Consider the following 18361-nt stretch of genomic DNA (forward strand, 5'->3'; position numbering starts at 1 on the left):
GGACCAGCCCTGCCACCACCTTGATCTTACCCCAGGGGGTCCCATAGCGGACTTCCAACCTCAGAACTGGGCCATGATAAATTTGTGTTGTTTTAATCCACTAAATTTGTGGTACTTTGCTCCAGCAGCCGTAGGTAACATGGGAGGGACAGCCTAGCCACGTCCCACTTGGAGGCCGTGGGGACCCCTGGGGGCACAGCCCTTTGCCAGCTCACATGGCTGCTACGTCACTGGAGGAACAGGCTCATCTCTGGTGTCCCTGAGCCTGGGTCCTCATGGCCACACATACACAGGGGACAAGAGACAAAGCCTAGGGCCAGGTTGGGCAGAAGGCTGGATCAGAGACTCCCTCCCCTCATCACCATGCAAAACCAAGAGCCTCAAAGCCTTATCTAAAATGAGTAAACCGGGGACAATCTGCCCTATAGCGTTTGGGGCCCACGTTCCAGGCTGGGCTGTGACCGGCCTCACCAGTGCCCCCTGCTGGCTGTAGCCACCTGAGGCTCTGCCTTTGCCTCCTCTGTGCCCCACCTGGCACTGCGGTCCCACGTTTCACGAATGGGATCTGTCAGACTTTAAGGTGTGGAATTAGCTGTCTGCATCCTGAATTCACATTCTGTTGTGTGCTCCTCCATTCCTCCCCTGCCTCTCCTGGGCCTTCCTCTTGAACAAGGCAACAAACGTGGGCCCACTGCTCGGGCTGCCCTGCCCAAGATGCGAGGCTCAGCTGGGCCATTGGGCCGGCCAGTGTTGTGTGCCCTGTGCTGGCTTGACTAACAGAAGAATTCTTGAGACACGGTGTCTCCCACGGCTTCCTGTCTTCCTGGGAGCTGGAGTTTAACCTGAAGACAGGCTACAGTCTAGTAATTTTTCCCTAAAAATTTTAAGATTTTAAATTTGAAAATTTTCCTTGTTTGAAGGTAAAAAAAAAAGACTAATGGCCACTTGAGGCAGTATTATTATTATTATTATTATTATTATTATTATTATTATTATTATTATCATTATCATTATTATTATTATCATTATTATCATTATTATTCCCTGGGCACCTGTCACCACATGGCAGGCAGTGCTAGGCACCCGGCTTATGTCATCTCATTGGTCCTCAGTCGTCCTGCAGGGCGGCCCTTTCTATCTCTGTGGTCAGAGTTACCACCAAGATGCAAAGCAGTACCCTCATTCATCCACGTGCTCTCCCCTCTCCTCTCCTTGATGTTTCCAGCATCTACCCTCCCTTCTCAGAAAAAGGCAGAAAGTAAGCCACAGCCAGCAAGAGAACCCTCAGAGAGCAGCTCAGGCTGGGCCAGGCTCCGTTCTCGCCACCGGATGGCCACTGAGCCGCACCCGGGATGCCGCCGGCCGCCCGCCGGAACCCTGGCCTGGATCCCCAGACTCTGCCTCTGCAGGGATGGGGGAGGGAGTGCAGGCATCGATAGAAACGAGAAACGAGGTGTCTCAAGGCAGCCACGGCTCCGTGTCTGGGGGTCCAGATCAGACACCAGCGCCGGAGCTTCCCCTTCCCATCGTTGATTCTAGTTCTAGAAACACAACTTCTTCCGGTTGGACTGGGGTCCTTAGGAAGATGGGAGACCCAGAAACAAGTGATACCGTGGAGTCAACCCAGCACCGCACTGCTTTTTCCACTTCAGCTGCCGACAGTGGGGCTCCGTTTACAACCACAGAGACGAAGTCACCCCAGCAGCTACGGCATCCGGTCCCCGCTCCCTCCTTCACCGGCTCTCAGGCCTGTTTTTGTTTTCAGTTGTTCTGCTTGTGCATGTTTAGCAGCACAAACCACTTCAACTCATTTTGTTTTGGTTTTGCTGTACTCAGCTTCAAAAGCCTAAATAAACAATAAAAATCCTGGGCAATCTAGAAGTTGCAATGAAGTAGCCCAGTCAAGCCAAATGTGATCGAAGGCTGTGACCAGCACGGGTAGGCCACAGAATGACTGTCCGTGAACCTGGAAACAAGAAAGTGCAGAAGCTCCAGAGGAATTATGCAGACCGAGGATGGAATCATCAACAGCTCAGGCCCTTGTTCTGCGAGCCATCGGCCTTTGAGGAGACAGCGTTCAGCTCCCAAGAGCTCCGAGGTCCTGGCCGTGACCCCCCTGCCCAGCCTGCCCCAGTCCAGGGGCTTCTGGAACACTTCACCGCCAGAGTCAGCAGGCAGGATGGGGCGGGGGAGGGGTGCTGCCCCATCAGCTGCTACCAGACCTCTTCTCCACCAGGCTAAGACATATTTTTCCTAGTCGGAGAGATTAGAAAGATGCCACCTTATTCCTGGCAGAGCCATGGAGATTTTATGTCCCAAAGTGTCGCTGGCTAGAAAGGGAACGGTAAACTTTTCAGTGACATGACTTGATTATCAGAAAAACGTGCAGTGGCTCATCTGGGAATAAACTGGGGGAAATCTTTCTCACTGAAGGGGAGACTCTCCTGCAGTTAGCATGAGCCAGAAATCACCCCTGTCGTCTCCGCCATGCCGGGGACATCACCACCTTTCCTGACGGACAGGCCTCTCAACTATTTGCAGCCGAGAGGGTGGGAGGCGGCTGCTTGGGCACAGACAGGCCTAGTCGGGCACTGTGTGAATTAGATGGAGTGCAATTCCCAGAGCTCCTGGAGAAGCAGGGCAGGTGGCCACCAGCACCCTCCTGGGCCGGGGTAGCTGCTGTTAGAAATATCCTAATTTGTCTGTATGCAGAGCAGATAGATCCTCACTACCATCACAGAATCACTTAAGACTTACTCAGCCAGGCCTTTCTCGTTCATCTTTGCTAGGAGCAGAACCTAAGTCTGGTGGAAAGGAGCAGCAATCACTCCTCAGTCCGCCCGCCCAGCATCAATTTACTACTGCTTCCTACCCATCTTTTGAGTTTCGTCTCAATCATAATTTGTAAAGTCAGGACCAGCATACGAATAAGACACTTCTGAACAAGGGCCCTTCTTGGTGTTAATCCTCACAAGGTCCCTGAGAGGGAGACGGTGTTCCCATCTTACAGATGGGAAAGTGGAAGCTTAGTGAGCTTAGTTGGGTAACTTGCCCTGGTCCCCCTGGTCCCAGGTGCCCAGCTCCTGCCCAGTGCACCACGGTCCCTCTCAGGCAGCGAACACCGGAGTGACAATTCTCGACGTCCAGTGGGAAATCCTGGTTTGCCATCCAGTGGCGCTGGTTTCCTTGTCCGAGAATTACAGCAAGTGACAGCAGCACCCACTCCTTTCTCATGCAGCCTCCTTCCCACGGGCGGCTCTGTTGGTCCCCACCCCCCAGGGGCCCCACATTGGCCTGGCTGGCTGGAAATGCCCACCTCAGCATTAGAAAACTTTGTCGGGCGAAGGGTTAAATGTGTTGAAATAAGCCTGGTCCTCACAAAAGAAGTGGCATTTACACCCTGTACGTTTATGGAAATACTTTGCTGGGGGAAAACAACCACAACATTGTGCGTGTTTTTAGGAGGAGAATGGCCAGAGTGTCTTTAATCCACTGTTTACCCGTGAGAATTACTCCCAGGAGTAATCCTGCAATAAAATCTTCTTGGTCTATGAGAATAGAAAGAAATTGAATCAAAAGACTCCATTTCCACTCGTATTTGTTCAGTCTGGGAAATTCAGTGGGCCGGAGCGCTAGTATCAGCAGGGGATTCCTTGCTCCTAGCGTTAAATTACTGTCATAATCGCTCAATTATTTCTTCCTTGTACTGTTTAAAATAAAAATCCATCACATTCTGTGTTTTTTTCTAGCATTTATTAGGTTGAGTGTTTAGGAAAATCAATTATAGTCAGTCAGGCATGAATTGATGAATGTTCTTGTAATAATTGTCAGTTGTTAAACTGGATGTGCTTTCTCTTTCCACCCTTTTCATTTCCTTCAGAGGGCAGAGGTGGCTCAGAGAGAGGCGGAGACCTTGAGGGAGCAGCTCTCGTCGGCCAACCACTCTCTCCAGCTGGCCTCGCAGATCCAGAAGGCGCCGGACGTGGTGGGTAGCCCGGCCCCGCGGGGACTCCGTCACCTTGCGTTTGTACCTCTGTGTTACAGCCGTTTTCTTCTTTGGCTTTAGAGCGTCCCTTTGGGGGATAATGTTTGAAACGGTACTGCTGTCTCGGTGGGGAGTGCTTGTAGCGGTTTGGAGATGGAACTAAGAGTCAGAGGGAGAGCTTTGCTGGTTGTGCATTGGTGCCCGGTGGTCAGCGTGATGCCCGCCTGGTGGAGAGGCGGAGGTGGGATAGCCCATCACCTGAAGGGCTGGTGAGACTGGTGGGAGGACCGCTGGGGGGTGGGTGGCGATCCGAAGCCGGAGGCTGGCAAAATTGCACAGGAAAATTGGAGTTTTGGTCCTCTCCTGGTTGTATCCTCCCAGACTGCAAAACAGTTATTGGCGGGGGGTGGGGGGTAATAACCTAACGACCCGCTCTGAGTCTGCGTAATCTCTGGGGTCTCACCTGACGTGCTGGCATCCAAGAGGAGGGCGGCACACGTCTCTGCCCCTTTGCCTCTTAATTTTCCTAAGATTAATAAAAATTGCTTTTAGCTGGAACTTCCACAGCTCGATCAAGGCAGCTTTGAACTGTGGGATTCCAAATTCAGTCCTTCAGTGCTATGCCATGATACGAAGCAGCATAGCAGTTAAGACCATGGACACTGGAGCCAAACCCCTGGGTTCCGACCCCATCTCTGCAGATGATCAGCTGTGTGACTTGGGGCAAGCGGCTTAACCTCCCTGAGTCTCAGTTGCGTCATCCATAAAATGGGTCTTTACAAGGATTCTGGAAATTATTCTGAGTGAAACCCTGAGAGCAAGTCCTGCCACATAATATATTCTCAGTAAACCTTAGCGGTTACTCTTACTGTGGTTGGCATCATCACCTCTGATCCAGGAGCCCCCGTTTCGAATCCAACTCTATCGTCCGTCACTAGTTAACCTACAGCGACCCACGCAGGTGGTTACACTTACAAGGCCTCTGGTTCTGGGTGTATAGAGTGAGGAGTAAGTGATTCCGAGGTCCCTTCGGCTCTGACAGCCTGTGATGGGTGGACTGCACTTGCAGGTGTCCTTTCATTTAACAAAGGGTTAGAGAGCCCTTGCTGTGTGACAGGACAGTCTGGTGGGAGACGTGCCACTGTAATGAGGTCACATGTCAGTTTGACAGCCACTGTTCCACCCAACCCATGAAGCGGGGCTTTGTTGTTTCTTTAGATAGATGAGGAAAAGGAAGCTCCCTGGACGTAAACCCCTTGCTCCGGAACGCTCAGCCCCCCTGGCCAAGCCAGGACTCGGCGGGGGCCTCTGCCACCCCAGACCGGAGCTTTTAAATTATTCCCCAGGAATGGATCCAAAGCAAAGCTTTAGCGTGAGGACCCCTCTTCAGACTTCTCTCCAAGCTCACATTACCTAAAACGTGAGTTACGCGTTTCAGGATACAGAGAAAAGTTTTCCATTTAAAGAACCATCACAACCTTTGTACTTTATGGACTCTGGGACTAATTTGGCCTGAAGTGTCCCCTTGGCTCTGTCACTGTCCCCTCGTCCAAGTTTACCTGGACTGGACCCAGCGCCATAGCCGAGGCGGGAGGAAGCCCTCGAGGACCGAGTCGGTACTGCCAGCTTCTCCCGGCCTCTGTGGTTGCTCTTTCTTGGTCCTCTTGAGAAAGCCGTGCATCCTGTGTCTACCCGGGGCTCCTGAGCTAAATGTTTTGATTGAGAGGATTTCTGGCACCATCCTGGACTATAGCAACCAAAACATTTCAGAAGGAAATGAATGTTTTTGCAGGCAGAGTAAGTTGTGGACCCGAGGGGTGCTTACACACTTCATCATCGGCTAAGTGCAGTGTTTACACGGCACGGCCTCAGCCTCCCGCGCGCCGCCCTGCCAGGGCTCCCCTCGGATTCGCTTTCCCACAGCACCGGGCAGCTCCAGCCCCAGCCCGTTGGGGAGCAAACATAGGAAACCAGGCCAGCGGGAAGACGTCTGTTGGGTTTGGCTGGCAGAACTTGGCAGAAAAACAGTAGTCTCTCGATCCAGCAAAAGCCAAAACTGGGCCACTGGGGTCTTTGGAATCGCCGATTCTGAAAGGCGAGCTTCCACCCAGCTGGCCCCCGCTCTGAGCTAGGGGCTGTGTGAGGCTCTGTGTGCTTCTCAGTGCTGCCTCGTGATGCCACAGTCGTTAGAGGGAGCTTTCACTACCTTCATTTCCCAGGTAAGGAAACAGCCTCAGAGGAGTCAAGTAATCTGCCCAAGGTCACACAGCTAGAAAAGGATCAAGCCACCCCACCTTTGCGTGCACTCAGTGAGACAGGAGACATGCAGGCTCTTTGTCAAGTATTTTCAGACAGATATTAGCTCAGGGCTCTGGTGGACCACACCAGGCCACCTTGACCCTAAATACCTGCCTTTCAGGTGAACATAGTGAATGGAGTCGGCCTATGTTGGCCACTTGGTGTTGGCAGGAATCGTGTGGTGATAAGAAAGAGAAGTAACACTGAGTTCCCATTCCCTCTACCCTCCCCAGTGGGGGTAAATAAAAGGCAAACCAGCCTAGACTCCGAGTGTTTGTCTCATGGCTGGGGTCCCGGGCCCACCGTCTCCTCACATCGGGTTTCCCGAGTATTGAGTAGCACTCTTGCATCTCATTTGTGTTTAATGTGAAAATGGCTGCAGGAGAAAAGAGATCGGTATCTAGCTTCTTTCAGCCTCGGAGGTCTCATCTCAGTAGAAGAACCCATAGTCAGTTGTCCAATCTGGGATATTTCACATAAGCAGGCTGGGGGAGAGGGGAGGTGGGCGGTCCGGTTCAAGGTGACCGAGTTTAATGGGCTGCTACCTCTGTGACTTCTGTTTCTACATTCGTTCTTCCCTTTGGAGACACACTGCCACCCCCAAGACTCAGCCCCTTTCTGGTGCCCATAGGGGTCCGTTGCCAGACTGAGGGAAGTCAGTTTCTGTTCCTTCCTTCAGAGACTTGTCTGAGCCAGGATCCTGACCTTGAACCCAGAATCACTAGGGAATCCCTGGTCCCTCCCCTAGCCCCTGAACCACTGATACCAGGGTATGGCCCAGAACCCATATGTTTGCTAAAACCCCCAAGTGATCTGGGTGTCGCTGAGCTGAGGCCTGGACGGACACAAGGGAGCCAGGGGTCCTGGCCGTCTGAATCCATGTTTGCTTCCCTTCTCGGCCATGATCACAGTGGTATCCAAACTGCCAGACAGTGACCTCCCTGCAGTTTTAAACCCCCTCTCCACCAAGACAGCACCTAGTGTGCCCTGTCATACGGTCTCCTTTCTAGCTTGTGCCCGGGGACTTCCGGCCCCGGCCTTTCCCGCAGGTGCAAGGCTCTCCCTCCGCCCACAGTCCCGCATGAGCCCCCAGGCCCTTGTCCGTTTCTTCCTTCATTTCTCGCTGTGTCTTCACTGTGGGACAACAGGATGCCTCGGGTTTGAGATGGGAGTGGGCTCACTTGGGCTTAGAGTAGGATGATCTCTTCTATCCTATTTCCACGGTCTTGCCGCTTTGGGGTATATCTCATCTCATCTCGTTTAGTTTATGCACAACACAAATGATGTTGCTGTTTTATGAATGAGGAATCGGTGGTCCGGGTTCCTGAGCTAGCTGATATGCCAAAGGTCACGTGGTCAGCTTGCGGCCAGGCCGGGCTGGGCCCTAGGAGTTGAGCAGATAGCCCTCTGCGATGGCCTCTGCGTGCTCGCCTGTTTCACTGCTGCGAGGATCTGGCGGAGGTCCCTTGGCCCCTGACCTTAGTTCCAACCCGCGTTGTCTAGGGTGGTGCTTCCTAAATTCTCTGTGCTGAAGGGCAGTTTTATTTTGTTGCTTTTTTTTTTTTTAATTTCCAATCTGTTGCAGACTGATAGTTTTACAAAAGGTAATAAAAATGTCACAGCAAAGTCGGATTGCCATAAAAGTTTCTAAACACTTTGCATTCCGGTGCTCATCTCACTGTGTACCAGCAACAGTGTGTGAATCGGCACCAGTCCGTGGAGCACAGTCTGCACCAAACTGGTTTGGACAGCATGTTCCTCTTAAAGAAGCTGGCGGGAAGATGCTCACTGGGGCCCCGGGGCCATGGGCCAATCCACCAGAAGTCAGGGCAAGTAAAGAACTCACTTTACAGCGTTACACAAACCAAACACACAGAAAGGAGTCTCTTCTTTGCCCACAAAACTCCACATTCTTTGATGGTAAAGGCCTGCCCCCTGGGGCTGCAGCTGCCACTGGTTCCCACCCCAGTTTAGGCCAGATCGGGACCTGCAGCGGTGCACTTCCCAGGGGTGGGGGTGACGGTGACATCGAGGATGGTGGCGTTCCACACCCCGGCTCTCTGCTGTCACAGGGACCTGTGCAGTGCTGGCCTCCCCGACCCCTTCATCAGCCTTGCTCAGAAGTGCATGCACCCAGCAGAAAATCTTCCGTAACTATTCAGGAGCTGTGATTACTTTTATTTTTATTTTTTTAATGACTACTTTTAAAACTTGAAAAAAGTACTGCTTTCATCCTTGGGAAGTGGAATTACGGATTTGACTTTAAAAAAAAATGCCTTGTCCCTGTTTTGCATATTTTCCAGAATGAGCAAATCTTGGGGTGTAGGGAGTCAGTTTTTTAAAACATCAATTATTAGAAGTGTTCCTACGCAAAGGAACCCCAAATATGCATCTTCAACATTTTCAAACTCTTTTTTTTTTAAATGCTGACTCAGAATCAACTTGTCAGACAATATCTCAGCTTCTAGATCACACAGTAATGAATCAAAAGGACACTGTGGTAGAAAACCTGAATGCTTCTGACCAGTCCAGGAGCCGTCCTCGGAGCCTTCCCCTCCAGCATCCCCAGCCATCAGCAGGGCCCTTTCCGTCACCTCCTTCAGGTTTTTGCTCAAATGTCACCCTCCCAATGAGGTTTTTCCTGACCATCTTATTAAAAACTCCAACTGCCGCTTCCCTGCTTCGGTCTTTCCGTGGTGCTAATCACCATCCGGCCCGCTTTGTGCCTCTAATAAACGTATTTGAGGCATCTCACCCTCCCTGCCCCGTACCACTGGACGGGAAGCCCTATAAGGACAGGGAGTTCAGTCCTTTTTTCCCCTCCAGTGTGCCTGGTATGTGGTGGGTGCTCAGTAAATGCTCGTGGAACGGAGGAATCCAGGCAGCAGCTCCCTGTGCAGATAGGCAGATGGTGCGGGGAGGGCGATCGGCCGGTCCAGTCCAAACAGAGGCAGGAGGGGGTGTTGTTTCATCCACATCACCGTCCACATCCTCCCAGGTGCCTGGTTTTTGCCTCGGTTGCCAGCACTGCTAGCCCCAAGCACCCGTCCGAAGCTGTGCAGTTTTGTCATTTCCTCTCTCCTCCGCAGGAGCAGGCCATAGAGGTGCTGACCCGCTCCAGCCTGGAAGTTGAGTTGGCCGCCAAGGAGCGGGAGATCGCCCAGCTGGTGGAGGACGTGCAGAGACTCCAGGCCAGCCTCACCAAGCTGCGTGAGAACTCCGCCAGCCAGATCTCCCAGCTCGAGCAGCAGCTGAGTGCCAAGAACAGCACCCTCAAAGTAAGGGCACCGGAGGGGTGGGGGGCCGGGGGGCCAGGGGAGGGCCGCAGTGCACTCGCACAGCCTCGGCCTAACCCCGTGCTCCGCCCTGCACTGACACCCTGAGCTCCTCAGTGGGCCACTTCGGACCCCACATCTGGGGCACGCACTGGATGCAGTGATGGAGGCAGGAGGCCTCGCCTCAGAAGCCACCTCATGCGCCCCACTGTAGCCCTCGCACAAGTATATATCTGCTGTCTGCAAAGGTGATGGTTAAAATTCTCCTCCTTTAAAAGGAAAAGTGACTGCTGGGGTTTTATCTCAGTCAAGCTCCAGCTGTCAACCAAAGTCCTTCCCTCCAGTGAGAACCAGATAAGGAGGCATGAGGTTCCCCTGGACACGTCATCACTCAGAAGCTCCATGAGGGCTCTTGTTGGAGGACACTTTATCTGGGATTGACAGCAAACATGGCAGCCTTGACCTCTTGTGTAGCAGCTGGAAGCAGAGTCCTGGAGCCCAAAGCAGCGAGACGGACAGGCTTTGACCCCTCCTGTCAGCTCTGGCCAGGGTGGCCCATCCCTCCTGGTTGTCTGTCCCTCACAGGCAGCACATGGAAACCCCCCGTCCTCAGTGCTTACCCACCCACAGCATCACCAAACCCCCAAGAACTCAGAGACCGTCGGTGCTGGGTCCGGAAGTCCTGTGTGCTTGCTAGGGGGCAGGGTGGCTGTCAGGGTGCAGGCCGTCCAGACTGCTGGCCTTCCCAGGCTCTTGGAGGAGCCTGCTGGCAGGGGGACCCAGCATGCTGAGAGACTCCAGCCCGTCCTGTGTCCCCAAGAAGATGAAAGCCAAGGGTCTGCTGAGGGCACGTCAGCTCCGAGCCCCGTGGGCCCTGCTCCCAAGCTGCAGGGATGAGTTTTGACCCTCAGGCCTGTGCTGCAGGCCAGGGCCCAAAGCATGGTGTTGCTTCAGCACAGGGAGCCCCCATGATCAGTCTCTTATCTCCCAGACTGAGTCATCAGCCGCCTTGCCAAAAGCTAGATCCTCCTCAGGCTTCCCATAAATTCATATCCCAGATGCACAACCCAGAACCTTTTACATTATCATTTTTTAATTATGCTTTATTTAAGGTATTTCCAATCTGTTGAAGTTAGCATGATTTGAAGATAGTTTTGGCACTCTAGTTTCACGTGTCAAAGCCAGAAGGGACTCCTCGGTGGCATCTTAGTTGATGAAGAAGAGACAGGACCAGCAAGGGTGTGGGCACCGCCTCCGTCTGCCCACGCCCCCGCCCCCCGCCCCCGCTCAGCCTCCATTTGCGGCAGGTGTGAATGAATAAGTGACCAACTGCCAATTATAGTCACTGCACTGAAGAAAGTGGATCAGAGCTAGTTGTAAAAATGTCAGGAAGACTTCTCCTTATACAAAGTAGTTCTAGAATGTGGCTAGGCCCATTTTGATTTTTTTTTTTTTTCTGAGGTTTTTTTTCCCCCTCAACACATGACCGTGTTTCTTGGTTCTTGGGGAGAACTAAGTCGCCAGCAGTTCTGTCCTGGCAGCTCGCTGGCCTGACGTCGCTGGTGCCGGTGCACCCCGGGCTCAGCCTCACTAGATTCTTCCTTGCCTCTCTGGGGTGGATTTTACCTGCAGCCTGAGAAATCGCCAGGTGCCCGGGCCCCTCTGAGGAGACGGTGCTGCCAGCTCTGGGGAGAAGCTGAGACCTGGCGTTCACCTCTCCAGTGTTTTTCTGTTCTCTTTTCAGCCTGCCCAGTGAGTACAGTACTCACTTTTTAGTTCAGATTAAATCTCATTTTGTCATGTTCTAGCCACTTCTGACGCTCGCCGCGGCATTGATCGTATTAGACCATTCGCCTTCCCCTCCTCTGCCACAGTTAAAAGGTGCAACCCAATACACGAGGAGTTTGACTGCAGGAGAGGGAGGCTGAAGACCTTACATTTTTTATTATAGAGCAATTTCTTCTGAATCAGTTAAGGTTTTAATGTTTGCCTTCACGAAAAATGAAACGCAGTTTCACAAATTAATGTTCTTTATCCGTATCTTGGGGGAATTCTTTAATACAGTACAGTTAATGAAACAATTTGGCAATACTTCTTCCAAAATTATTACTCCCTTATCTTCATCTGATCTAATAATCAAAACATATCCTCTAGTAACAAGACTTCTCTGATTTTAATTATCTTAACCCCTTGTCGCCAGCAGTGAAGCTTTCCCTGATATCGGACCCGCACGCAAAAGGCGTCAGCCTTCCCCAAACGAGCGCGTCTGCCTCGCTCACCCCAAGGAATAAGGTTAATTGAATGAGATACTTCCCAAGGCTTTTTTTTTTCCTAACGTGTGTAATTTGTAGTCTCAAATCTAAACTAAGCAGCGGAACAATTATTCGGAAACTACTTCATGAATGAGACCTGTCAAACTGGCAACCTGATGCTTTCGAGACTGGGGGTCTCGGGCCCCGCAGTGGTGGCCGCTCAGGGCAGCCGGGAGCCGCCCCTGAACTTCACAGTTCCTCCTCCTCCCCACCTCCTGCCATCCCGCTCCCCTGGTCTTCTCCTTCTTGGACAGTGTTGTTCAGCTCTGGGGGACTCTGGGACACACTGCGCAGGGCTCAAGTTGGGCTCCAGCCTTGTCTCAGTGCGGTGGGTGGTTTCATCGTGGACGCTGACGGTGGCCTTTGAAATAAATGCTAATGTGCTCCGTGACAGTCACTCTGGGGTGGGGACTGGTCTCACAAGGGCAGAAGGCATCATGGACAGCCTTGAGTTTATTGAGAGTCTCGGGTTTATGGGGGTTTCTCTGCCAGTACACCTTAGGGGTAGACTCTGAAATGGGACGTACTTGGGAACTGATTGTTTTGTTTTCCCAAGCACCTTGAAACTTCTGCCCTTTGTGACTAGTATTTCTTCCCTTCCCCGAAATAACTGATTTATAGTTGTGAGGATAGGTTACCAGTTGGATGTGTGCCAGTCTCTCCCTCCGTGCTCCACTTGTCCAAGCCGAGTTCACCATCGCTATCCACATACGGTGGTGTGTCCTCTAGCCTTCAGATAGATGTCGAAGCAGAGTCAGAAGCGGGAGATGCTTCTTCCTGCCCATTCTGACAAGTACTCCTGCACAGTGGCACGTGTAAGGGAGAGTTCTGTATTCATAATTAATGAAATAACCCGACTCACATTACAAGGCTGCTGTTTCCGATAACACGATTCTGTGGTCCTCTGTTGGAAAACTTCAGTTCAGAGGCAGTGTCGTGAGACAGTCACCTGCGTTACACTCACCAGAGCACAGACGGTAATGCTACCAATAGCTCCGATTTAAAACAGGTGTTTCTAAGAAAGGCTAGCGAAAAGAATGCCAGTCTTCCCTAGGGAGAAGTTATATTTTTCTACAGATGCTTTAAAGACCAGTACTTCTCACTGGATGGGTGGGCAGATGTGTTAGAATCACCTGGGGGCCTTTTTCCAAACCGCACAAGCCTCCCCAACCCTCCGCAGCCCTCACTCCACCTCTCCAGTTTCTGGTGGGTCCTTCTGAGCCACCGTGGAGCACACTGTCCCTCGGGGTGGGGAACAGGAGAAAAGACTGACAGCCACTTCTCTGTACTCACTCAGTGCCTTTAATTCTGGACGCTGCCTCTTTGGTTACATAAGTTCCCTCACTCAGCCCTGTGTTTCTTCTGCACCGAGGCCTGCACGTGACTGCATTTCAATGAGCATCTTATCACTGGCTCTGTATGAAGCTCTCACATCCGCGTCTTGTTTGATGCTCACTGGCAAGCGGGTGTGATGACGATCACTGTCTCTGGGAGGAAGTGGCTGAAGTTAGGAGAGGCGGGGCCTGGCGCTGTCCAGCCTTTGGCTGTAGAGGGGGGCCTCCACTGCCCCCGCCGCCCTGGACAGTGAAAGCAAGTCCTAACATCAAACATCCCGGTATCAGAGAGCCCGGGGGCCGAGCCTGCCAGAGCCTTGTCCTGCCTGGAAGGAGTGAGCCTTCCATGGGGAGGAGGAGCGGCGAGGGTAGCCCTGGGCCAGGGAGGCAGTAGTAGAGAGGCCTCAAAGGGAAGAAACCGAGGGGCTTTGTGCTAGAGGCCTTGAGGTCCTATCAGGATTGAGGCTGGAGCTGGAGGTCCTACTTGGGTCCCTATGAAATCAGTGTAAACCAGTGGCTGTTACTGGAAATGCTTTAGGGAGATCATTGTCTGTGGGAATCTATGAAGAATTAGACACACACGCCCCTGGTCACTAGGTGAGTAAATCTAGATCATCACCTGCAGACAGTCCCTAGCTCATGGCACACTTAGCCGACCCTGCAACGTCCAGGTGACCAAAATGTTGAGCCAGGACCATTCCAGTCTGTGATGGCACCATTCCACGAGAAGGAGTTGGCTCCCGTCTGCCCTGTGTCTTGTCACACCTGGATCACAGCTCGTGGAAGTTGGAAACGGAGGGTTGCCCTGCAAGGATGCCTTCTCTCCTGTCCAGAGCCACACTTCAGCGGGCAACCAGCCCTCCAACGTCATGGTCACTCTCCCCACCCCCCATCTGGCAAGGGGGTGGGTCTCCTCTTTTCGTCTCGTGTCCTCGACATCCCTGTAGCACAGGCAGAGCGCCCACCCGGGCCTCCCTGGGCTCCTCCCCAGGCCCAGCATCAGTGGACCCTAAACTGACGTAACTGCCGCCTCTCACCAAGTAACTGTGGAGAGCAGAGGGGGTTCAGGTGAAAAGGAGGTGCACGCTGCCTAGTTCTGGCCCCCAGAGCAGCAGTGTCAACCTTGGAACCCCGCCCTGGACCAGGGAGCCCAGTCATACTCACTCGGTTCTGACTGGCGGCCCCTCAGCCCGTGGGTCCAGGTCAGGTGGGAATCACACACCCGTGTCCCTGGCCTGAGCGGTGGGTCTTCAGGTAGCCCTGCTGAAAGCCTGGCTTGGATCGTCTGGGAGGAAGAGATGGAGCCGTCTGTAAACTGCAGCACAGTCGCCTCTCCAGCCCTGTCTGTCGTGTGGCAGAGGTATTGTGGCCTTGACCCCTCGTTGTGCAACCCAGAGGAGGAGGCCTTTCAAGGGTCTCTGCATTAGCCTCCGTGCCAGAGGTCCTTTCAGTTGGTAGCCCTAGAGCATGGAGAGCCCTGTGTTATGACTTGACTAAGACGGTATCTTCTCTAAATCTAGTGCCTAATTTGCTGCACGCCAAAGTGCTTTGCATTTTAAACTAGATTATCTTATTATTGGCATCGTAGCCAGGATTTTAAGACCATGGAGATAATTCCTCTGGCAATTTGATGAAGAAACATTTGATGAGCACCTACTAAGTTCCTGGAACCACAGGTGTGCTTTATGAGTATTAAATGTATGTGACCTACGTCACACAACTGTCCTGTTTGAGAGGCACCTGCAGTCTGCACTCGTGCATCCTACGTTTCCTCACTGCTGTCCTTGGAAAACCCTTGTTCTTATCTCCCCATTTCCCAGATGAGGAGCATGAAGCCTGACAGGCTACGCCCATCACCCAGGGTCACACTCAGCCAGAGGGACTGACGGGCAGCCCACCTCCTCCCCTTGACCCTTTCTCCTCTCTCTGAATGGGGCCCACGTGTGCTCCTTCACATGAGTCCTTTTTCAGGAGGACCCGCTTCCCAGATTGTGTGTTGAGGGCACTGGATACAGGGCTGCCTTTCCTGCCACCAGCGTCTTTAACAGCCAGAGCGGCTCCAGGCCTCTGGCCTCCTCCGAGGATCTGCCGCAGCGGGGACACTGGGAGACAACAAACTGGGATGTGGAGAGCTTCATAAACAGAGCCCCTGGATTCAGAAGCACAGCATGTCTTCAGGAACAACTCAGTCGTATTCAGTACCACCCACCAGGGACAGAGTCGTGATAACTACTGTAATGGCAGTAACCACCGTTAACGGATGCTTTGCCACGTGCAGGGCGCCAGGCGAAGCCCTCTATGTTACACTTGGCTCTGGGTCTGCAGTTTCCACGTCCACCGATTCGGAAGTCGACTGTACTACACCCTTCTGTTCAAGGGACTTGAGCATCCATGGACTTTGAGACTACGGGGGTCCTGGAACCAGTCCCCCGTGGGTACTGAGGGATGACTGTACTTCATTTAATTCTCACAAGAGCACTGTCCTGTAGGTGCCATCATAGATGAAGGTGCTGAGGCTCAGGGAAGTTAAGTGTCTTGTCCACGGTCACCCCGCAGCTAAGTGGCAGAGCCAGACGTGGCCCCGATCTGTCAGGCCCCAGCCCACCAGTGCTTCACTGCCTCCACATTCTGCCAGCGGCCGGGGCAGCCTCAGCTCTGCCAAGGTATGCACTGCACAACTCCAATGGTTTTTTTTCTTTCCTTGGAGGAAGAGACAGATGCTCTGCAGATGTGTGGCCATAATTAAGTAAGATGGCATGTGGGATGTGGAGCCGAGCCTGGAATCCGGCCCGCGGCTCAGCAAGCGTTAGCGAAACCTGAGGGAAGTCTCTCCAGAGACAGTGACCCCCAGGAGCACCTGCCGCCCTTTCCAGTCCAGGAGCCTCTGGAACCCGACCTGCTGTGTATGTCTGGTCAACGAACCGAGCTGAGGGCCCTTGGTCTTTTTCCAGTGCTGGGCCCCAGCCCACGTGCCTCCCACCCCGTGTGGCCACCGCAGGTGTGGTTCTGAGGCAGCGCTCTGCGGGGTCGTTTGTCAGGAGAGCTCGTGGGGACGGGCTTTGGGAGGCGGCCCTGCCAGGCCCCCATCCAGGTGTCCTGATGAAGAGGTTTGCAGATTCCGTCTTCGGTGCTTCCTGATTCAGTTGCCCCCAAGGAGATGGCAGAAATTTCAGTGGAAGCTGTTTAGTTCTCAGTGAAAACTATTACTTGACCAAGTTAAACAGATTCTAGTCCTCAAACCTGCTGATCCGGGCCAGTCACAGGTCTGCAAAGAAGACCTGCGGCGGTGCTCTTAGGGAGCCCACCCCAGGACTTGGCAGCGACACGGTCCTGCACGGAAGGCCCCGCGGTGCCAGCACCTGCCCCAGCTTTTTGTCGTGCCTTTGTTCAGCTCGTGGAGGTCATTGCTGCTGCTCCCACTGCACGGACGAGCCATTGATTCACGGGTCCAAGGGGCCAGCCGTGAGTGACAGAACTGACTCTGCGTTCTGGGCCGGGCCAGGTTAAGAAGTGCTCCGTGTTGTCCCTTCCTCCTGTCTGCCTCCTGTGCTCTGAACACAACCACATTTTCTGTGCGCGCTGCGTCCCAGAGTCGGTGAATTTCACACTCTGAAGGCGCTCCGCACCCCGGCAGCCCCGGGTCAGCTTGTGTTCCGGAGGCCGCCCAGGGTGCTTCTGCTGTCCGACCACAGGAGGATGAATGCAGTCACTTCTCCATGAGCACCTCCTGAAGATCTTTTGTCGGAAAATGAGTGCAGGCTACCCCCTGTTTGACTGTGATGAGAAACTGTGAGACATAAAGTTGGCAAGAGATCTTTAACAGAAACTAGGGCAGAGCTGTTCACGTAATGGGAAATACACACACAAGGAGCCACCAGCAAGGGCGAGAGGAAAAGGTGGGCTACATTAGTTTAGTTGAGTGAACACCTGAGTTCTCAAAACCACAGGCCATGTGGGAATTGGGTGAGCATCAAGGCTGATGGGCCAGGTGGAACTCTCCTCCCCAAACTCTAGAATGCTCTCGGTCTGCTTTAATCTATGATCGTAGACGTGGCTGGTCAGGTAGAGCTGAAAAAAGTAACTGGAAGCCCTGTGGATGGAGAGGGGCTGTTGACTCAAGAATTAGAATTTGTTCACCCCAGCCTTGGCAAGATGCTACATGGCCAAGAACCCCCGCTGGGCTGGGACTTTGTGTTTTGTGTCAAGCTGCCTCATTTCCCCCAAAGAGCTCGGTGGGGATGGTTAGGGGGTGGTAAAAAGCATCTTCATAGAAGGAAACACCCTGTGCCGACCACCCTACTCCAAAGGCTCTTCCTGACAAGGCGGCCTTGCAGGGCTCCGTGGGAACAGCCGGTGGGCTCACAGGCTTGAGTGGCACATGTCAGAGCATCATCACACCGGGAAACGTGCGGTCGCGCCCCTCAGCCCCTGGGGCTCACACAAGGGCCCCGGGCCTTTTGTCTGAAGGGCACTCTAGGGCCAGGAAGTCAGCTGTGCTCAACCGTGGCCCTGCTGGCCAGGGTGCCCTGGGAGGGCCCTCCCTGCAGGACTCAGACAACCATCTGTCAGGGAAACCACTGACCGCCCACTGAACGGCCTCCACTCTTAAAACCCCCATGTCTGGAGGGATCCAACCAGAAGTACAAATGTGTCTCTCCTGGTGCCCACTGGATGCCAGCCTCAGCGACAAAGGGGCTATGTCTCTTGTCAGCAGGTTCCCACTGAAGGTGTTGACAACCAACTATGCATGTCAGCTGGCCTCGTGCAGTTTGTGAAAAGCCACACACTGCTTTTAAAACACCAGGGGCGCATCTCTTCATCCTGTTCGCCATTTTGTGGGATTTGATCCCAAATGGCCTCCTCCTTATTCTGCTTTCCACTTTTGTAAAGCTTTTTCCTTCTGCCTTCATTAGGTTTTACATTACCTTATGGTTGCCGTGTGTGTGTGTGTGTGTGTGTGGCCAGATGAGTGAAGGACAAGGGACAACACCACAGTTGTCACCTTTCACTGTGTGTGTCTGGCTCCCTCAGGGACACCAGATGCTTTACAGGGAATGTAGTCAGTGGAGTGTCTTAGCCCACTGGGGCCACCGTGACAGAATACCATAGACCAGGTGCTATAAACAAAAAACTCTTACTTCTCACAGTTCTGGAGGC

General features: G+C 53.1%; 1 protein-coding gene across 12 annotated transcripts in view; it reads left to right on the forward strand.

Moving 5' to 3' along the window:
- Nucleotides 1-18361, forward strand: part of CUX1 (cut like homeobox 1) — a 353997-nt gene that overhangs the window by 266596 nt on the left and 69040 nt on the right. For 10 of the 12 annotated variants that reach the window (XM_074345859.1, XM_074345857.1, XM_074345864.1 and 7 more), the window contains exons 10-11: nucleotides 3881-3985; nucleotides 9373-9561. In XM_074345859.1, the coding sequence (XP_074201960.1) occupies nucleotides 3881-3985; nucleotides 9373-9561 (294 nt within the window). The remainder of the gene's footprint in view (nucleotides 1-3880; nucleotides 3986-9372; nucleotides 9562-18361) is intronic. The other 2 variants (XM_074345867.1, XM_074345856.1) reach the window with 1 other exon arrangement.

This window comes from Camelus bactrianus, chromosome 18 (assembly GCF_048773025.1).
Source record: "Camelus bactrianus isolate YW-2024 breed Bactrian camel chromosome 18, ASM4877302v1, whole genome shotgun sequence".
In the NCBI taxonomy this organism is placed as follows: domain Eukaryota; kingdom Metazoa; phylum Chordata; class Mammalia; order Artiodactyla; family Camelidae; genus Camelus; species Camelus bactrianus.